The 20,572-nt window shown below is 44.0% G+C and overlaps 1 protein-coding gene across 1 annotated transcript; it reads right to left on the bottom strand.

Moving 5' to 3' along the window:
* Window positions 1-243: 243 nt before the first annotated feature.
* On the bottom strand, window positions 244-3,758 carry LOC121684539. The gene is made up of 5 exons (XM_042064600.1): window positions 3,566-3,758; window positions 3,259-3,428; window positions 1,768-2,029; window positions 722-968; window positions 244-314 (listed from the first exon to the last, which is right to left on the bottom strand). The coding sequence occupies exons 1-5, from the start codon at window positions 3,662-3,664 to the stop codon at window positions 244-246; spliced, it is 849 nt and encodes a 282-aa protein (XP_041920534.1). The 5' UTR covers window positions 3,665-3,758.
* Between the last annotated feature and the right edge of the window lie 16,814 nt (window positions 3,759-20,572).

Below are 20,572 nucleotides of genomic sequence, written 5' to 3'. Positions count from 1 at the left end.
TATTACACCCAGCTAACGCAGTTACGTCGCCGTTACGTGGCGGTTAAAATTACCCCCCCGACCCATCATGCCTTATTCCAGCATGGAAAGCGTGCCCTGCACACTGCAGCTTTTGTCTGGAAGCAGTCCCTCTCCAAAACTCCAGAGATTCCAGACCCCAGTGAGTAGGGTTGGGAATGGAATGACAGAACTAAAGTCTGGGTGCCATATTGGACAGATCTGGAAGATGCCAGCAAGGGATGCTCACTCCTCCTCAACTGTGGCTGTGTGGTTGCCTGTATGGGCAACTGTAAGTGCCACTGAGCCGGACTTTGCTGTACCACATTGTGCAGAGATATGGACAGTTTATGAGCTATATATGACTATAATACTACATGGAAATGGACTTAAAATAAGAAGAACATATCAAAATTGGATTCCTTGTATCAAACAAAGTAGAGAAAATACATTATACAACAATTTAAGACTAAAGGAAGCTGAACCTTTTCTCTTTTCGGCGGGGGCCATTTTGGATTTTATGGATAACTGCCACTAGGGGGGCCGCCCCAACTTGTATCCATGGATTTTTGAAAACCTTAGACCTATACCTAACACCCTGCCAAAAATCAAAAACTTGTCCAGAAGTGCCCAATTTTCATGAATTGCATCCTAGCTATATGTACAGCTTATGGCAGTTTTTCCCAAAACGGTTTCATGACATTAGGTCTTAAAAACCATTTACACCCTTTCTGGGAAGACTGACTTACTTGTTTCCATTTAGAAGCTATGCCTCTACACATGATGACCATTGCGTGGTCAGCCATCTTTCCTGTGCCAGTCAAGCCATCTACACAATCAAATGTAGGATTGTAACAAAGATGTTTTTTAATGGCCATCTCATCCAACACAATTGCGACATTGCGTTGATGAGGCTCCATTGTCTTGACTCGATTTTTGATCTGGGCAATGATGGTATCTAAAAACCCTTGCTGTAAGTACATTGAGAAGAACACAACTGGTCATATATTCGATACATGTATTATGTTTAAAAAAAAAAGCAATTCACCCTTCGCTAAGTCCCGCCCTCCTTAGTTACTGTTGCTATGCCTGACAAGCTTTAGCACCCTGCACGGCATCGTACCACACTGAAAGCTAATATTTTGTCACTAGCAACCTACATCTGCCCTCTGTCAAATACAGTTGGAATTTCATCTCTGAACAAAACCGTTCATGAGTTATTTAAGCAGAAGTTGAATGTGCATTTTGTTTCATTCGACTCTCCTGGCCAGAATGAATGGAACAGGCATGGAGGACGAAAGAAACATACCAAGCTAGTACTTCCCACGACTTCAATATTTGACAACATATCATGAATGGTACTTCAAATAGGTGTTATTTTAAATAGATTGCTGATGGGCTATACATCTTGGTGAACGTCTGTTAACAACTTCTTGCCGTTATCGTGAAGCGTGTATCTCGCGGTTATGGAAATATCATGCATTATGCCATTTTTTTATAGTTAGAACAATATGTGTTCCCAATTATATCATTTTTCTATAGTGTAACATGTTATTTCACTGTGTCTACGTGGGTTAGGGCACCACAAATCCAAATAAGTGCCCTTCATGACCCACAGGCCTTCAGTCTCCACAGGTTAACATGGCAAAACTCGAAAAGCTTGTCAGACCTCCCGTGCCTAGTGACGGGTTGCTAAGCCACGATTGGCCTGTGGCGGTTTTCGGGTGTGGCTTAGCGAAGGGTGAATTGACATGTCTTTATCATTCTTACTTTGAAATGCCCCAAGATGTTGGCCAGGTACCGTCGCAATGTTGATGGACAGGGCAGACAAAAGTATGTTCTGAGTACTTTATAGGTTGCTGGACTCTGATGTATTATTTGCAAGGCCATGTCTTTTATTTTTTTTGGAAATTTCCTGCATTTCCTCATTGGCCTCTGCTCTTTTGCTTGAAACATGAGGAATTCCCTGCTGTGTGGAGGAAGGGTGGCCAGTGTGTCGGAAAGCTTGATCTTGCCTTGCTCAGCCTGCAGCCTTTGAAAAAGGTAATCCTATTAATTTGAAGATACTTGCACCATAACTGATGAATAGAGCTGGTAAGTCCCGCCCATCCGCTAAACCCCCAGTGGACCTCTAGATTGAAAAATCGTCAATGCAAGTGAATGTGAGAAAAGCTCACACCAGGCTCTTCCCATTAAACTCTTTTGACACTACATCTCGTACCCATCCACAAACCATTTGGTTATAAGCCTCTAAACCTTTGTAGCATTTTAAGTCACCGGTAGTATACGCGCTACTTGCTAGGACGAGATAGTTGACAATATCTGGGTACGATATTGATGGCAAATCATTCCAGTCATCCGAGAGGTCGGTTAGTCTGTATGGATCATTCCCCCCTATTTTTGCTATTTTTGTTCCGTATCTTCTCTTCTGAGCTTAAATGATCTAAATAATTTTGTGTTTTAGCCATGATGGCTATCTAGCCTAATGTTGCTTGAGCTCATAGAGCTCTAGTCTCTACCCGCTCTCCCCTCAAGATGGCGCTCATCCGGGTACTCCGCGATTCTCTATGATGCTGTGCAGACACCTAATTATTTTCTGGTCCCGTTTTATTTGTGCCATGAATGTGAACATATGTCGTCTGTGAATTTTTAATTTTTCATGTTACGAGTTTGACAGTATATTATATGATTCTTCGGCTATCAGTTGTGGAAAAGACATAACGAGAAAGACTACATGTCGCCTGTGACGTGAGCTAACGTTAATCGCTAACATTAGCTGAGATGCTAGTTTTTGTAACGGCAGGAATAAACACACATGGTAACAAAAATATTTGAAACATGTCTAGCTTCACTCAACACATTAACACTATGATACAGTGTGATTGTAAAGTTGTATGGTTCACTGTGTTCAAAGTCGATCTTAATAACCCTCTACATCTCGACCAACTGATGGTTGTTATGGGAAACTAGTGATCTGTCGTCTAGCGGAAAGTTGTAGTCCACAAAGTGCTCTCACACAAAGTTTAACCGCATCAAACTTCTACCCGCTCAATTGTAGCATTCTTTACACGAAAATTTATATTAAAAATTCACAGACAACATATGTTCACATTCATGGCCAAATTCAAACGGGACCAGAAAATAATTATTTTCTCACATTCACTTGCATTAACGATTTTTCAATCTAGAGGTCCAGCGGGGATAGCGGAAAGGGCGGGACTTACCAGCTCTATACATTTTGAAGTATATGTTGTTGCCTACTTTGTTTTAAGATCATTAATTTGTGAGCGGAGTCTCCTCTGAAGGCAGCTCTTGGAAACTGTCAATGCCTTAATTTTATTTCTAAGCCACTTGTTGTCTTTTCTGCTGTCACAGAGCTGCAGTGCAAGTAGCTGCTTGTCCTCCCTTTCCTTTTGCAGCTGCTTTTGTAGCTGCAATAGTTTATTTAAACATAGAGCAGTACATCATGTTAGTCTTTGTCAAACTAGTTAGTCAAGCTGAGAAGGGTGTGCTTTCACACATAATATCTTTGTTTAAATCTCATTGCCGGTCTTTTCATTTTGGGTACCTCAGTGACATCTGCCCTAGCATCTGTACCCAGATTGGATTCCCGGTGGCCTTGGTCTCCTATGGTTGTCCCCTCTACTTGAAATGGATTTGCAACCATAGTATCTTGACAACAAATAACAAATGTTTGATGTACTGTTTGATACCATTTTACTTCACAGGTTTACCCTTTGAACTGGAAATAAATAAATAGTAAAAACCCACAAGCAACTGTCCTGTCCAATATAGATCTCATAATAGTCATTCCTTTGGGAGGATTTGGGCAATTGATGATTGTTGGTACCGCCTCATCAGTTAGCCGTTTCCTCTTGCTCTATAAAAGTGATTTATGCACCTGAACACCTAAGGATGCTTCATTTTCGTATGCAATATGCTAATAGAAAGCGGCTGTATTAGTTGTAATGCTTCATAGTTGTGACATGAGTTATACCTTTAGTGTATGATGCTATAGTTTATCCCATGTCAAGACATTTCCAGTGGTGTTTTAATACAACTCTGTAATGATAACGTACCATTTGAATAATCATGCTGGGGTTGAAATGATCCTCACAAACCCCATATCCCCCAGCTGTGAGATCACTTGTTGATATGGAAAAGGAGAGGTCTGCCCTTCTTATATTTATCAGCCATCTCTTTTTTCTAAACATATATTTATGGCTACTGTTAGTAAAAGCACAATATGAGTAAGTACAACATTGCCAAGATCTATGTATTTATCAATCACTTAAGCTCATAGCCCACATGATTTATTTATGCTATTAATTTACAACACTGATATTACACTTTAAATCCTGGAGGTCGCAGTTTGGTGTAACGTTAACTTACATAAGCATAAGTTGCTAACTTTCTGTGCAATTTATCTTAACTTACCGATCTGTATCCTTGGGGAAAGAAAATATGGATTTTTCCGACTGTCTGTTGTTACAGCCAATTGCTGCACAAAGTTTCGGCATGTTTAATTTGTGTAAACAACTAAGTTAACGTTATGAAATATTGTCTCGATGTTGTCTCAATAAGATTTTGTTCTTAAAAATACTAACGGTATAATTCCATTAGCATAACAGCGTGGCTAACTTTAGCCAGCAGGTTAGCTAGCTCGCTGCCACCAGTCAGTGGTCGCTACCTGAGCTGAAATAAAGTGTTTTTTTCCCAAATCCCAACACAAACAAATTACACTATTAGGCTTGAAATGATCACAAACACTTACAGATTACGACAAGATGTTCAAACAACCCCTCAACAAATCCAGAAAACCATAATAACCAATTTATTGGTAACATTCCACAATCTCCCATTGACTTTAATGCAGTGATGGCTTACTCTGGTCTGCATAAAGGGGGATTTCCCCCCCTCCCCCTTGCAATAATCGAACGCGGAAGTTGTCGAACGTTTGCGCCTCTCGCTCCGCTTTAACCCTCTCTGGTGTAACATTTATTCATTAATAAAGTTGAGTGGTTCTGCAATGTAGACTATGTTTCCGTTTTTTTTGCAGTACCATGTCCCTTACATGACATGGCCCAGTGTCCTTGTAACATGCATGCAGCAAACCTAGATATGAATGTGATTTCAACATTTCTTTCAAGAAGACATGTAAACCCCAAAGACCCGTGGGTCTGGAATGTTGGTTACCTAGCAACCAAGACGCTGTCTATTGAAAAGGGAACTATTTTTTGATGCGTAAGAACGATGTCGAAATTAACATTTTTAAACAATAATGGGGTGTTTTCAGATTATTTAGTTTGTGGTAGAATTGTTGTATAAAAGCAATATAGCACTCATGATCGTGGGATTGGTCATGGATATATTCCCACGGCTGTTGTTGCCTGCTCCACTCGGCCTCTGGCCTCGTGGCTACGGCCGAACAACACCCGTGGGAATATCCATGACCAACCCCACTCACCCGTGCTATATTGCTTAAATATACATATATTGAGTGCTGTACCCATTAATCAATAGTGGTGGTTAACCTGCAACACCGGCTTTAAAGAAATACAATATTATAATATAAGTGAATATCTAACATCTGGAGAAGTGCTGTGTCAGAATACAATTGTTTTAGACCTGATATGTGGCCTAAAACAATGCGCGTTTTCACAACAAAATCTATTCACGTTCATCATGATTATGGATTATACATGCCTGGCTGATATACCTCCCAGCTGTTAGCTGTAGCCCACACTAACAATATTACAATGTTAATTTACACAGACAACAGCGGTTTTACAGATTAATGTAACATTACATCATGCACGTTACATGTAGCTAAATTATAAATTGTGCAGGCCTACTCTGAATTCACAGTATTGCTCATGCATAGGCTACTATTTAATGTTAAATTAACTTTAGAATGTTTTGCTCAATTGCTAGCAAAATGATCATACTAGCGGCAGTAGCAGGCTCACCTCATTTCCCATTTGGATTCTTCTTTTTTCTCCGTCCCTGCTCGGTTCTTGTTTCTGGATTCTGGGGTTCAGCCTTCTAAACCTGCTAGTTAGAAGGTAGGTGGCTCCTTCTAACCCACAACTCAAAGAAGGCTTAAACTGCACGTCAAAAGCATCAAATAACATTCTCGCCATTTTGTGAGGCTTTTTTGACAGATGACGTGGTTCTGTTGGCTCGTTGAAAGCGAAATACAACGTGATAGTAACACAATAATTACGTCCTGCTCAACACGTTTTTTAACAAGGAAATGTGTTACACAACACGTCCCAATAGATTAATTAACGTGACAGTGACACGGTCAGACGTGAGACTGGATTGACCCATCAGGCTGTGACAGATGTCTGCCATCTCCTGGCAATGCTAGTTAATCGAAAACACACACAAACACGCAGTGTAATTGAACGAACATTCGGCATACTGAAGATGCACTTCAGGTATTTAGATAGGTCAGGAGGCACTTTACTAGCCTGGAAAATCCAGACCCTGGTAATTTAGAAAGATTAAGGGTCTGGCCACGAATAATGAAAATGGTCCAACTCGAAGGCCGACACCAAGCATGCATTTGAAAATCTTACTGCACGCAATTGGATAACACTATGACCAATGTTTACTGACTGATTCCGGACTTCAACGCAATTTGATAACACTACGACCAATGTTTACTGACTGATTCATTGCAGCATTGTCGTCATCTACATCAACGTGATTGGTCCCTCGCGATGCAAGGGGTAAAAGTAACATGCATCATTACTCGTTGCCAGAGTATCTCGCAGAGACAATTCAGATTATGCTTTTGCGAGAACTCTGGATTTCCACGGTAGCACTTTACAGTACAGTCCGAAAAAAGTCGCAGCAGTCTTTGTGGCATGTTGTGTTTTACACAACATTTCCATTAATCATGGATGTGCTGATAACATAAATGAGCAAATATTAGAGGACTTAAGGAGACGTGATGTTGAACTGCATGTGCCAATGCCATTTAACCCAAATGCCCCAGCAGCAGCACGGAAGAGGAGAGCTTATCTGACAGAAGAGATGCATTGTCTATAGTGAGGTATAGTGAAGCAAAGTAATCTCGATCTAATGTTAGACTACAGTGCAAAAATATCACCATGCATTCATAACCTTGTGATTCAGTGAGAGTGAGCTCAAAACATCGGAAAGTATGTCTTTGTGACATTTCTTTATTTACATGTACAAAGAAAAATGCCAGCCATGGAAACAATTGTGGCAATTTCCTCCCATGCCTATTCAACCAAAGCATAAGTCCCATACAATGACACTTCTCTGTCTTTTACGGCCCTGACAAGAACGTCGGTCTCATCGGCTGTGAACCACTCCTGGCGTGAACCTGGCAAATCAGCCATTATAATAGCAATCCACCATGGGACAAGCGCGCCTGCTTTTAAAGGGAATGTGAGAAGACGCTCTGATTGATTAATTGCATGACGCCCAAACCAAACCTATGAGTAATGCCAACCCATTTTAGATTTGCGTCGGGCACAAGAGTAATTTATCCTGGTGGTATAATAGCAAAAGTGCCTGAGATACACCCACAAAGCTAGTTGCGTTTTGCATTTGATAGGCTACTTGTGTTTCCGATCGTTAAGATAGGGCCCTAAGTCTTCTTTTGAGTGGACAATCATTTGATGTGTTTGCTGTGGATGTGTACTACCATGGAAGCTGCTACCTGTCATTTGCCTTCCCTTACAGCCGCTCAGAGACTACACTGGACAGAGAAGAAATGGAAAAACTGAAATATTGGGCTATATTTTGGCGATCTAAAACGCATGGTCACTGGCAAATGGCTTAAACAAATTTCGAGGTTTGTCCAGTCCAGTGGTGGTGGGGGCAGCTGTGGCCTACTGGTTAGCACTTTGGACTTGTAACCGGAGGGTTGCCGGTTCAAACCCCGACCAGTAGGAATGACTGAAGTGCCCTTGAGCAAGGCACCTAACCCCTCACTGCTCCCCGAGCGCCGCTGTTGATGCAGGCAGCTCATTACGTGTGTGCTTCACCTCACTGTGTGTTCATTGTGTGCTCCGTGTGTTTCACTAATTCACGGATTTGGATAAATGCAGAGACCAAATTTCCCTCACGGGATCAAAAGAGTATATATACTTATACTTATATACTAGGGCTGTCAAAATAACTGATTAATTTCAATTAATTAATTTGAGAAAAAATAACTGATTAAAAAAATTAGTGCAGATTAATCGATTCCGTATGACCTTTGACCCCGAGCCGTTCTAGTCAGTAAAAATTAGACTGTAAAATGAAGGAGAGGAGATTAAAAATGGCCTGATAGTGTAAATAAAAAATAAAGTGTTGAAAATGAAGTCCTCTGCAATGTCTGCAGCAAGGTATTTGCATATCACCGGAGTTCATCAACTCTATAGTCGCACATCAATGCAAAGAAATAAGTGTCGACATTGAGGGGAGTGTTAATTAATTTTCATTGTGTCTCCTAGATTATATCTGTGGCCTGAAATGCCTTGTATGTGAAAAAAAAACTTCTTCCCGAAGCACTTTTGAATTGATTTCCTCAGCATATTAGGTCATATCATAGATTATTATGGCCATTATTTGAACAGTGAAAATAATAATAAAAGAGTTTTTGAACTTTAATGTCACTAATGCTGATTATTCAATGATTCATTTGAATTTAAATATTTAAAATACTTTCACAGCAAAAAATATATATGCGATTAATTTAGATTAATTAAACACAGAGTATGTAATTAATTCAATTAATTTTTTTAATCGATTGACAGCCCTAGTTTATATTTATACTTATGTTTACCATTTCTGCTGTAAGTGCATGTTGTGTGTGATGTCTGTATGCTACTGAGACACTTGAATTTCCCCTTGGGGATCAATAAAGTATCTATCTATTTATCTATCTATCTCCTCCGCCACAGCCTGCACCCGGAGCTGTAATCCTGGCTGCACGGCCCTCTCATGCCATTCTTTCAGGAGATTGACATGAAAGGTCTGTCTGGGTTTTCTTCTCCCAGGAAGGTCAATCTCGTAGGTGGCTGGACCCATTTTCCGCACCACCTCGTATGGACCCTGCCACCTGGGTGGGCAGAAGAAGCAAAACTTTCTGCCCTGGATTGAGGTGCCTCTGCCTTGCAGCCTTGTCATACCAGGCCTTCTGGTGCGTTTGGGCCTGCTCCAGGTTAGCTCGCACCAGCTCGGTCTTTTCCTCCATCTTGTCCCTCATTTTGAGGACATGCGTGAGGATGCTGTGAGACTTGGAGGTCTGAGGTCCCTCCCAGGCATATCTCAGGACATCCAAAGGCCCCCTCACCTGTCTCCCATACAGAAGTTCAAAGGCAGCCAGCGGTCCCAGCCCTTACCATTGGCCGCTACAAACTTCCTCAACATGCCCTTTAAAGTCTAGTTATAGCATTCAACCAGCCCATCTGTCTGAGGGTGGTACAGGGTGGTTCGAATGCCCTTGATGCCTAGCAAGCTATACACCTGTTTTAATGTCTTTGACAGGAAGGCTGTGACCTGATCGGCCTACCCTAGAAAATAGCTGCAAAAGGGCCTGTGCGATTGGACCAGTGGTAACCTTGCGCAAAGGGAATGCCTCAGGGTAGCTGGTGGCGTAGTCGCAGATGACTAGAATGTACTTGTTGCCTGTCTGGGTCTGGCTAGTTTTCCTCTTGCTGGTGAACCGACACTTGGGAGAGGATTTACAGTATTGCTGCACCTCACTATAAAGCCCTGGCCAATAAAATCTGGCTGCAATACGCTCATAGCTTTTGGTGTTGCTCAAATGACCTGCCCACGGGATGGCATGCCCCATGGCTAACACCCTTTCCCTCAACTGTTTCGGAACCACCAGCTGCTCTGCCCTGCCCTCTCCTGGCTCATGGTAAAGCAATCCCTCCTTCACTACATAGCCTTCTCCAGACAGGGAAGTAGGCATCTCAGTGGACATACCATCTACTTGTGTGACCCTGTCATATGCTTTCTGCAACGTGGGGTCCTCTCTCTGCAGCTGCTCAAAATGATCTGGGACCTCACCCCAATCATCCTCTGGCTGGGTGAGTTAAGGCTCCTTATTTCTCTCCAGGTTGCCCACTAGCCTAGCCTGCCTCCGCTGTCTTCTGGTCTTTCTGCTCCTTGTTTTGGCTGGAGGGGTATTCTCCCCCTCTGGAAAAGGCAACTCTGACAGGCTCAGTGGACTCCTCCGCTCTCTCTTCCTCAGGGCCCTGTGCTTGGATCTGGGATCTAGTTATTAACATATTCACTGGTTTGCTGGACTGCACTAACTCTGGTAGCACAATAATGTCCTAGCCTATTACCACAGGGGTTTCTACCACACCAACCATCATTTGATACATCTGGTCTCTAATATGTATGTACACTTCTGCTGTCGGATACTCATGTTCATCTCCATTGACACACAGAACCTTCAGCTTCCTACCACTCCACTAGGTGGGGCTGCACAAGTGTTTGGGTACTTCCTGTGTCTAGCAGGGCAGTGGCATCTTTTCCATTAACAAGGACCGGCATTGTCTGTAGCTTTCCCATACAACCTATACCGCCCTCTTCTGGACCGGGCATACAGCTACGGCTGGAGTGCTTGGGCTTCCTGTTCGGGCACTCATGATGTGTCCTTCCTGACCACAAAAATAGCATACCACCGGACCTCCGGTTCTTGGCTCTAGGCTATCTCTGGGCTTGGTTGGGACAAAATAGTTCCGGGCAGGCATTCTACTGGGCTCACTAGCCTTTGCACCACTCCCCTGACCAAAACCCTCAGACCTACCACGGGCTGCTGGTCTTGGCTGTGACTCCAGTCGGAAGTGCTTGTGGCCCCGCTGGGCCGACATGAAGTTCTCCACCAGCTCCGCCGCCCTCTGACCATTCTGGGGATTGTGCTCCTTCACCCAGACTCGAATGTCTGGTGTCAGAGTGCGGAGGTACTGTTCCAGGATGAGCATCTTGGCGATCTCTTCAACCGACTTATTTGCCGGCCTAATCCACTTCTGAAATAAATCCCTGAGGCGGGTGTACAGCTCACGGGGGGTCTCTCCTGACCTGACATCCAGTTCACGGAACCTCCTCGTTGATTTCGTACTTGTGCAGTATTGCCTCCTTCACACTGTCGTACTCCATTGATTGGTCCATATCCATGGCCACATAGGTGCTGCGGGCTTTCCCGGTGAGGTAGGGCACCAGAAACACTGCCCAGTCCTCTCTGGACCAGCGGTAAGCAGTGGCCAACCGCTCGAACGTGGTGAGGTACTGTTCGATGTCGTCCCCCTCCTCGAACCTTGGAATGGCAGAGCTGGCCCAGGCCGCTGGAGTTGCAGGACCTGCAGGATCCGCTAGTGCCACCGGGGCCGCTGGAGCTGGAACCTCTGTCTGGTCTCCGCCCAATGCTTGGGCCCCAGCATCGCCATCTGGGAGTTCATCTGTGTCCTTCTCAACCTCCTTCGGGTCATCTTTGGCTAGTCTCTGGTATGACATTTTCCGCCGGGACTGGTGCCGTTTTCCTCCTCTATTAGCCAGTGTCGGTCAGCGTACAATCCCACCGCTGCCACTAAATGTGAGGGACCGGAGCGTCACCCCAAGTATTGGGATGTGTAGGCTCACTGGCTTTAGATGGTGGAGGTGGAAAACACGGAAACCAGAGCTCAACGTTGTATCCAAAACAATATAAAATTTTATTTATACTTAACTCAGAATTTCAAGATAGAAAAATAATAAAAAAAATCAAAATAGCACAATGCTTTTAGCTCCAAACGCTAGCACGGCAAACAAAATACTTTGTACATACTGTAGCCTCACAGCAAGCTAGTACTCACCCTCTCTCCCCTAATGCAGAATGAGGCTCTCTTAAATAGGCCAAAGTATTAGGCTAAATTGGCCCGTTCAGGACTGATTGGACCATACCAACAATGAGGGTATTATTTTTAGCCTAAGGCAATAAATACAAAATAAACATTAAATGAAAACAAACTATTCTTATTATATCAAAACCGTGTTATACAACATTTATACCAGCTATTCACACCCCACATATACATACAAAACATTACTACAAACCGAACACCCCTGTGTACCATGCTTTGCCCCCTCTGCCCTAAGACAGGGAGAAATACTGCCCCTACAGCGGCGCACGCATCCGCATAGGAACAGTCACACCGGACCGCGAACCAGGAAATGTGTGAGTAACAGTATGTATGAGTTAACCAGGATTTTAAACAGAAACAGGGAGTAAATGGGACATGAAATAGTGGGTACCGCACTACAGTACATGTCATGGAGGTGGTAAAGTATAAAGTTATAAGCAGTGACACATGAGTTTTGAGTGTTCGCGGACTAACCGCGTTACAAACAAACAAAATGAACGCAAATGCGTTAATGGCGCATAGCCCCGCGCCGGCCTTCCCTTTAAACACATCACCCCTGTGTTCATAAGTCGTCCATACACCTTCACAAAATAACATCATTATTTAAGCAGTCAATGTTTATATGGGAGCGTGCGGGTGTAAGTACTGTACGTGCGTGTGCAAATGTCCAAAGATTCTCCCTCTCTCGCAGGTAACGCAATTCAAAGTCAATGGGGGAGTACGTAACAGTGAGAAGTGAGGTTCACTTTCTCACATCCATATATCCTTTTATTAACTTTTCTTAACTCATTGAGTGCCTTTTGTAAACTTAGTAAACTTTCCTATTTATATCATGTTTCTATTGTTGAAAATGTCATTTCACTAGCTTTTTACGTGGGGTGGATTAGGCCACTGCACATCCAAGTACCCTTAACGACCCACAGGCCGTCAGTCTCCATAGGATAACATGGGAAAACTCAACCCCCTACCCAGGCCCAAATATATTTTTGTCGCTGCCCTTTAACAGGACTACAGGCCAATGAACTCCCCCCAGACTCACAAACCACAGAAATTTGAAAAGGCAATACTTTTATTATTAACAGGCACTAAATTCATAGACAAACAACAGAGTTCTCTGCCACCGATCTTAAAGTGCTCTAACAAGGAATACTACATAGGGCGGTGGGACAGGCATGGACAACGGTAACTAAGTTACACAAATAGCAAGAACATATTTTAAAAGATTAGCCGCCAAGTGAATAAATAGTTCAAGTTGCACACTAAATGTATCACACATAAACCAACACACTCATGAGCCAATAAAAGTGACACAAGCACAAACCGCACACCACTCAGGTTACACTATGACACACTCCTTGTCCAGCTCACCCACAGTGCTTCCTGTCCAGCATTAGGTAGCAGCAGAATCCGGACGGACAGACAGACAAACAGATAACAGAGAAGAAATGTCCACTGGTCGGCTTCCCCCGCCGACCAGAAAAAAAGAAAGAAAAAACAAATACTAATAATCCAATCGGGAGGTCATGGAAATCCAGCCGAGGCCAATGCCGGAGTGGATCCTGCTCCGGATTGGTGTAGACGTCATAAGTCCCTCCCCTTGACCAATCGCCTCGCTCCCAGCCGCTCAGTGTTGCAAACTTAGCGACTTTGTCGCCATATTTAGCGAGATTTTAGACCCCCCAAGCGACTTTTTTTGTAAAAAGTGACTAGCGACAAATCTAGCTACTTTTTCTGGCGTTCTTGGAGACTTTTTGAGACTCTGATGTGATGGCATGTAACGTCCCTTTTTACTCTTCTGAGTGAGTAGTGAGTTCGGCTGTGCTGTGTAAGAGTCTCATGCCTGTTTCATTTGTGAATTAGCCTACATCGAGTTCGCCCAAAGCGTTGCCCCATGATTATAAAAGTAATGACTGGCCTATGTTGTATCAGCCCATGTTATCCACGTAGATGTTCTATAGATCTAACAGCTCCAACGTTATTGGAAGGTGCAGCAACTTCGGGTAAGAGTCAACGAGACGAGAGCAATGACAGGGAAACAGGGACACGCTTTCCAGCACCGTTCAACAAAGGAAAGTAGGCTACAACTTCATTCACAAGCAGATAGTTCAAAATCGAGCATACAAGTTAGAAAAACCTAAAGCATTCGTTCAGGCTATGTAGCCTCAATGTTGTCAATGCAGGACAGACTGTCGGATAAGGGGAAAAAATTATGTCGGACATTAACTAATTAAATCCAAAATATAGCCATTCTTGTAAGGTTAAATTGTGTGTAGCTTTTGGTGAAGTTATAATCAGACTTCAAGCTGTGCAAAGCAAATTGCAGTTGGGAATAGGTTGGAAATGACTGATTTGACTGCTATGAACACATACAATGGCTCGATTAAAAGGTGAGACGTTAAGCTCTCGTGGGTGCAAACCGTGTATTTCTACACGCCTCTGTTTCTGAGAAATCACAAGCTAAACAGTGGCTAGTTTTCATCAAAATCGCTGTTTTTTTTTTCTAGAAATGGAGATATAACGTCTTTCATGAAATATGAAGTGTCTTGTGTAAACTTTCCGGGAAGTGATCAGCGAGACATGGCGAGACTGCCACCTAGTGATAGACCCATGAAAATGGCCTAGTTTTGACTTGACGTGCATCCGTCACTGATTCGACCCAAAGCGGCAACCGAGTTATGATAAAATGTCCAGATTTCGATCGTCATATTTTATTTCCATTCATCACAGAGTTCCCAAAATCAGATATAAGGTGTGTTAGAGTGTCTAGTTTCGTAATTTAAAAAAAAAGCTAAAAAAGCTAGTTTTTGACACTCAACGCATGGGAAGGAAAAACGTAATATTACGTTTTTGGCACTCAATGAGTTAAAGGGCCATCACTGTTTTTTTTGGGGGGGGGGGTGGGGGGGGTCACGACCTGGTGATGTAATTGATATGCAAATTAGTGCGTGATGTCATCTAGCGACATTTAGCGACTTTTGGAGCTGGCTTTAGGTACTTTCCATTTGAAATAGTTGCCAACACTGCAGCCGCTGTGAGTCTCAGACACTCGTTGCCTCCCAGGCAGATAAACACAGAAGCTGTAGGCTAAGCCAAAAACTCCTGTCAGCAATCTGTGGGCTCATAGGCCTACAACACACCATATCAGGGCTAGATTAGGCTACAGAAATAAGAGTTGCCTCAACGGAATACTTGCGTGCGTTGAGGTGAAGAGCCTCCTTCATTCTCCTCTTCCTCCCTCCGACTCGTAACCGCGCTGCTCCGCTCCTGCACTGTAAACAGCCAACAACGCTCATCAGCTGAGCTGCCCCGATCGTCTCCCCAATCGCTACACCCCTGCACAAGGCTACAGAAGAATAAACTTCCCTAATGGGATACTTAGCGTGCGTTGCCGGTGGACTCTCTGTCAGCTCGTCATCCCCGCGTTCGCCCGGCTCGTTGTGCTGTCCGCCTTCCGTGGGTCTCTCCTCACCTCACACACATTCACCTAATATCCCCATTGCTCAGGTAGAAGCAATCGGTTAATCAACCAATGCCTGATAGCTTCCCATTTCCCAGAGGTGTCCACAATCTCTGTCCATTACACAAATCACCCCAGCCATTGTCCCACAGGCATGCACATTGTTCGTTTCAAGTAAATGCCTCAAACAGCACACATGTCAAATACACCAGTCTTTGCAAATATTACAGTTCTCATAATTCATAACATAATTCCATAAAAACAGTCTATTCACATGGTACACACGACATTTCCATCTTCCTAAAACTGTTTTTCCATGTCTCACCTCCATAAATGATTGTTTAAACAGAGATATTAGTGCATTTACTTAAAATACATGGAGTTACAGCCTGGTCGGCAATAGGCTCGTCAAAGACATATGTCATATAGCTTGTTTTGCTGTCCATGTAAACAAGCATGCGATATGAAAGTCTGGGATTGTGGAGAACACTAAATGGTCTACTGAATAAGCATTAAAGGAACACACCACCCAATGTCAGTAGTAATATATGTTCTTACCTTAACTTTCACGAGTTGAGTCATACCTCTCCCGTGTCGTACGTGCACTCAAACGCTCTGGTGCGCGGCGCGAATGTGTTAGCATGTTGCTATGCTAGCGGGCTCAGACGTAGCCATAGAGGGAGGAAAATAGCAGTAATAAAAAACATTCACGTTTTCCCTACTTAAATACAGTTGCACGAGTAGTTAATAAAAATGTGTAAGGTCACACAACATGAAACGTGGCGATTTTCCAAGCGAATAAACAGGAGAACTACAATGTGTGTTGCAATAGTGTTGCACACGCAGAGAAGAGACAATATTGTTCAGTGCCACATATTTTATTTTTTTAAAGTTTGATCTGAAATCAAATAAAGCATCAAAACAAAAGTGCATGAGTGGCTTGATACTCGTTCGTCTCGTTGGCTTCGAATAACTAACCGAGACTTGCTGTTTTACATTAACATTAACTCGCATTACAAACAGCAATGCATTAACATTTTTTTTTTTTTTATTTAAGTCCAATGACTGCTATGTGTGTATATAACTCATTTCAATGTCTCTCAAAAGTCCAGGGTCTCCACAGAAACTGGCGACAAGAAGGAGTCAAACTTATTCCTTTCACTGCTGTGTTTCTTGACATCACAGTGGGTTCTCCAAACTCATTGTAAGTAAGTATCTTGGGCTGGCGCCGTTCCCTCTGGGGGTACGGAGACCTCTGTGGTGACTGCTGCACATCCTCGTAGTCCGATTCTTCTTCCATGGCTTCTTCATTCTGCTGTAAGACATCCTCCACTACTGTTCTCTCAGCCTCCAATTCATCTTCCCCAGAGAGACCATGGTCTAAATCCACTGCTTGTGCTGGTTCAAAAGGCTCTGCTTCTGCATTCAGAGTGATGAGCCGATCACCGTCATCTCTAGGCAATGGAGGATTGTAGGTCAGGACATAACTCTCACCCTCATCGTCTCCATCTGTGTCCCAGGCTGATGGTGTTGTTTGCTGTCTGTTCCCATGTGGCATCTTTGCTCTCTTTTGTGTGACATGTTTCCTCTTCACCAGCGGTTCTTCCACAGGTAAACAGTCGCATGGCAGAAGAAGATTCCTATGCACTACACGGGTTTTTCCACCAGTCTCTGGTCTGATTTCATACACAGGGCTGTCAGCGCTCTTTCTGCTCAAAATCTTGTACACTGTGTTTTCCCAGTATGACCGGAGTTTACCCGGCCCTCCTCTCTCACTCAGGTTACGAAGAAGGACCCTGCTGCCAACTTGGAGTTCAACACCCTGAGCCTTCCTATCGTAGTATCTTTTTCCTCGCAAAGCCTCTTTCTCTGCTGTTTTTGATGCAATTTCATAGGCCTCATGCATACGCGCTTGCCAGTCTGCGACATAGTCTGCATGGCTTTGCTGTTTCTCCTTGGCTGGCAGGTTGAACATGAGGTCAATAGGAAGACGAGGAGAGCGACCAAACAACAAGAAATAAGGGGAAAACCCAGTTGCTTCACTGCGCGTACAATTGTACGCATGGACTACCTTTGGCAGTGAACGTTTCCAGTCTGTTTTCTCATCATCATTCAGTGTCCTGAGCATGGATAAGAGGGTCCTATTGAATCTCTCCACTTGCCCATTTCCCATCGGATGATAGGGGGTCGTGTGAGAACCACGCATACCAGACGCCTTCTGCAACTCAGCAAACAACTGGTTTTCGAACTCTCTCCCCATGTCGTGATGGATCTTCTCAGGGAACCCAAACTTCAGTGTGAAATCATTAAACAGGCATTGCACTACAGTCTTAGCAGACTTATTCTTTGTGGCATAAGCCTGGGCGAACCGTGTAAAGTGGTCCATTATGACTAGTATGTATTCATACCCCTGTTTGCATGTTTCCAGGTGGAGAAAATCTACTGAGACTAGCTGAAATGGATGTGTTGTCTTTATAGACATCAGAGGTGCGCGGGTCACTTTGTTTGGTTTTTTTCTTTTTAAGCACTCACATTCGCTCGTGACAAAGTGTTCAGTATCCTTTTGCATTCTGGGCCAATAGAACCTATCTCTGATTAAGGCCAGTGTTCTATCAACCCCAAGATGCCCCATCTCTTTATGTAATTCCCTGAAAACCACCATGCGGTGTTCTTGTGGTAGCAGGAGCTGCTCTCTGTTTCCTACTCCCCTATACAGGATTCCTTTATCATTCACATGAAGTTTGTCCCACTGTTTGAGCAAGAGTTTCACATCTGGGTGCTCTATCCTGAGGGTCTGTCTAGGTGGCCTGTGACCGCCGCTTTTGTACTGCAGAAGCCGGCTGATAACGGCATCTCTCTCTTGACTTTCCCTTATCTGCACTGGTGAAAAAGACTGGCTAGGGGACTGTATGTCAGTGTCTCTAAGAAGGTCTATGGCCTGTAGACTCACCATGTTTGCCCAGAGTGGGGGATCACTGGATTTCATCATCACTCCCTGCATAGATGCACTGGTGACACTGTGGCTCACCTCTTCTGTGCACTGCCTCACAAACTCATCGAAGTCCAATGGCATGCGGGAGAGGCCATCTGCGTCTGCATTTTGTTTTCCGGGCCGATATTTGATCGTGAAATTAAAATCGGCCAGCTCGGCAACCCACCTATGGCCTGTGGCATTTAATTTTGCAGTTGTCAGGACATATGTTAAGGGATTATTATCCGTGTAAACTACAAAATGTGGGGCATGAAACAAATAATCCCTAAAGCGTTCACAAATGGCCCACTTAAGTGCCAGGAACTCTAATTTTCCGGAATGCATATGATAGTTTTTCTCTGGGGGTGTGAGAGTTCTGGAACCATATGCAATCACTGACATCTCCCCTGCCTGTCTCTGATATAACACACAGCCTAGACCTTCCTGTGATGCATCACAGTGAAGTACAAATGGTTGTGTAAAATCTGGGTAAGCAAGGATAGGGGGCTCTGTCAAGTGGTCTATTAGTGTGTTCAATGCATTTTGGTGGATTTGAGTCCAGCTGATAGGGGTACCGGGTGGTATGTGACCCCTTGCCTTTGTGCAGAGTCTTTTCTTGTTTTTATTTTGCTTGGGAGGTGAAAACTCACTGGGGGGTACAGCCAACAGCTGATATAAGGGTTGTGCTACTCTAGAGAAATTGGGAATATATGTCCTGTAGTAGGAGAGGAATCCCATCATCCTCCTAAGTTCTCCCACAGTGTGTGGCGTTCGATGCTTCAGGGCCTGAACAGGAGCTATCTCAGCTGGATCCATTGAATACCCGTCTTCTGACACCATCCGTCCCAGGAACCGTACTTTTCTTCTGAATATTTCACATTTGTGTGGACTGAGCTTGACCCCGTGTTGCTGATACCTTTGCAAAACTGTTCTGATATGACTGACATGATCATTGAAAGAGGTACTATGGACTAAGTTATCATCTAAATATGGCTGGCAGATAACATCCCGCAGGCCTTCTAAGCAGTCTTCCATGTTCCTTTGAAATTCGGCAGGGGCTGAACTGAGGCCAAATGGGATTCTGTTCCACTGGTACAGCCCCCACGGTGTTATAAAGGCTGTTAGTGGCCTGCTCTCTGCCTCCAGAAAGCCCTGGTGGTAGGCTTTCCCCTGGTCCAGCACAGAGAACCAGGAGCTGCCACGAAGGGAATCAAGCATATCCTGGATCCTTGGGATAGGGTGTCGGTCAGGCACTGACTTGCGATTGAGTTCCCGGTAATCACAGCATAGCCTCAAACTACCATCCTTCTTCCTAACACAGACAATAGGAGAGGAGTAGGGTGATCTGGACTTGCTTATCCATCCACGATTCAGTAAGTCTTGGAGATATTCCTTAACTTCCTGATGGAGGGGCTTTGGCACTGACATGTATGTCCTCCGTACAGGTGTCTTGTCATGCAATGTGATGTGCATATTGAGGGAGGGGATACAGCCAACACCATGGTCATCAAAAGCAAATGCATTGCATTCCTCTCTCAACAGCTGTCTCACTGTTTGTTGTTGTGTTTCACTAAGATGGTCTAGCTTAACAGGTGGGTCATATTGGGTTGGCCGTGGTGTCTGAGGGTGTGGTGAGCCTGTTGTGGTGAGGGCTACCTCGCATTGCTGTATTGTGGGCTGTGTCCAGTGAGCTGCCAGTGAGCTCTGAGTTTTATCTCTTTGGCTGAGCTCAGTTGTAGCTGGGTAAGTTGTCTTTATCAATTGAAGGTGGCCCAACATCAGGCGTGGGCCAAGGGTCACTCGATGCATGTTGGTATTAGCAATGGACACAGGCACATAGATCATTCTCTCACCTGTTACTCTAACAAGGCCTTCTTGCATGACTAAACCCTCTGGCATTTGTGTGGACATACATGGCACAAATAGCAGATTCTCACCTAAGAACTGTTCACCGACACGTGCCCGAGCATAGATGGTGGTTATCTGCTCAGCAGCCAGGTGTACACTTTTCTTGCTGGTCCATGCTGTCCCCACATTTCCATCTGTATCTGCAGTCTGCATGAGGTTTATCATTGACCTTGCTGTTTTAGCAGACACTGAGAAGGCCTGGCTTACAACCTGAACTGAATTCAGCTTTGATCGCTGTTTGTCCCATCTGTTAATCAGCTCCTCAATAACATTAAATCCAATGATTGGATTTTCTGCTACATTCGAGTCACTTGTCACCAGCATGGGCACCTGCAGTGTTTCTCTGGTGTGAGG

Source organism: Alosa sapidissima, chromosome 15 (genome assembly GCF_018492685.1).
Source record: "Alosa sapidissima isolate fAloSap1 chromosome 15, fAloSap1.pri, whole genome shotgun sequence".
Taxonomy (NCBI): domain Eukaryota; kingdom Metazoa; phylum Chordata; class Actinopteri; order Clupeiformes; family Clupeidae; genus Alosa; species Alosa sapidissima.
This window is presented reverse-complemented; position numbering and strand designations above follow the sequence as displayed.

Bases quoted from the DNA above. Each gene is read 5' to 3' on its own strand.
- LOC121684539 (XM_042064600.1), bottom strand. From the start codon at position 3,664: ATGGTTGCAAATCCATTTCAAGTAGAGGGGACAACCATAGGAGACCAA. The intron at 3,429-3,565 runs GTACCCAAAATG...AAACTATTGCAG, and splicing joins CTAGGGCAGATGTCACTGAG to CTACAAAAGCAGCTGCAAAA. The intron at 969-1,767 runs GTAAGAATGATA...ATGTACTTACAG, and splicing joins ACATCTTGGGGCATTTCAAA to CAAGGGTTTTTAGATACCAT.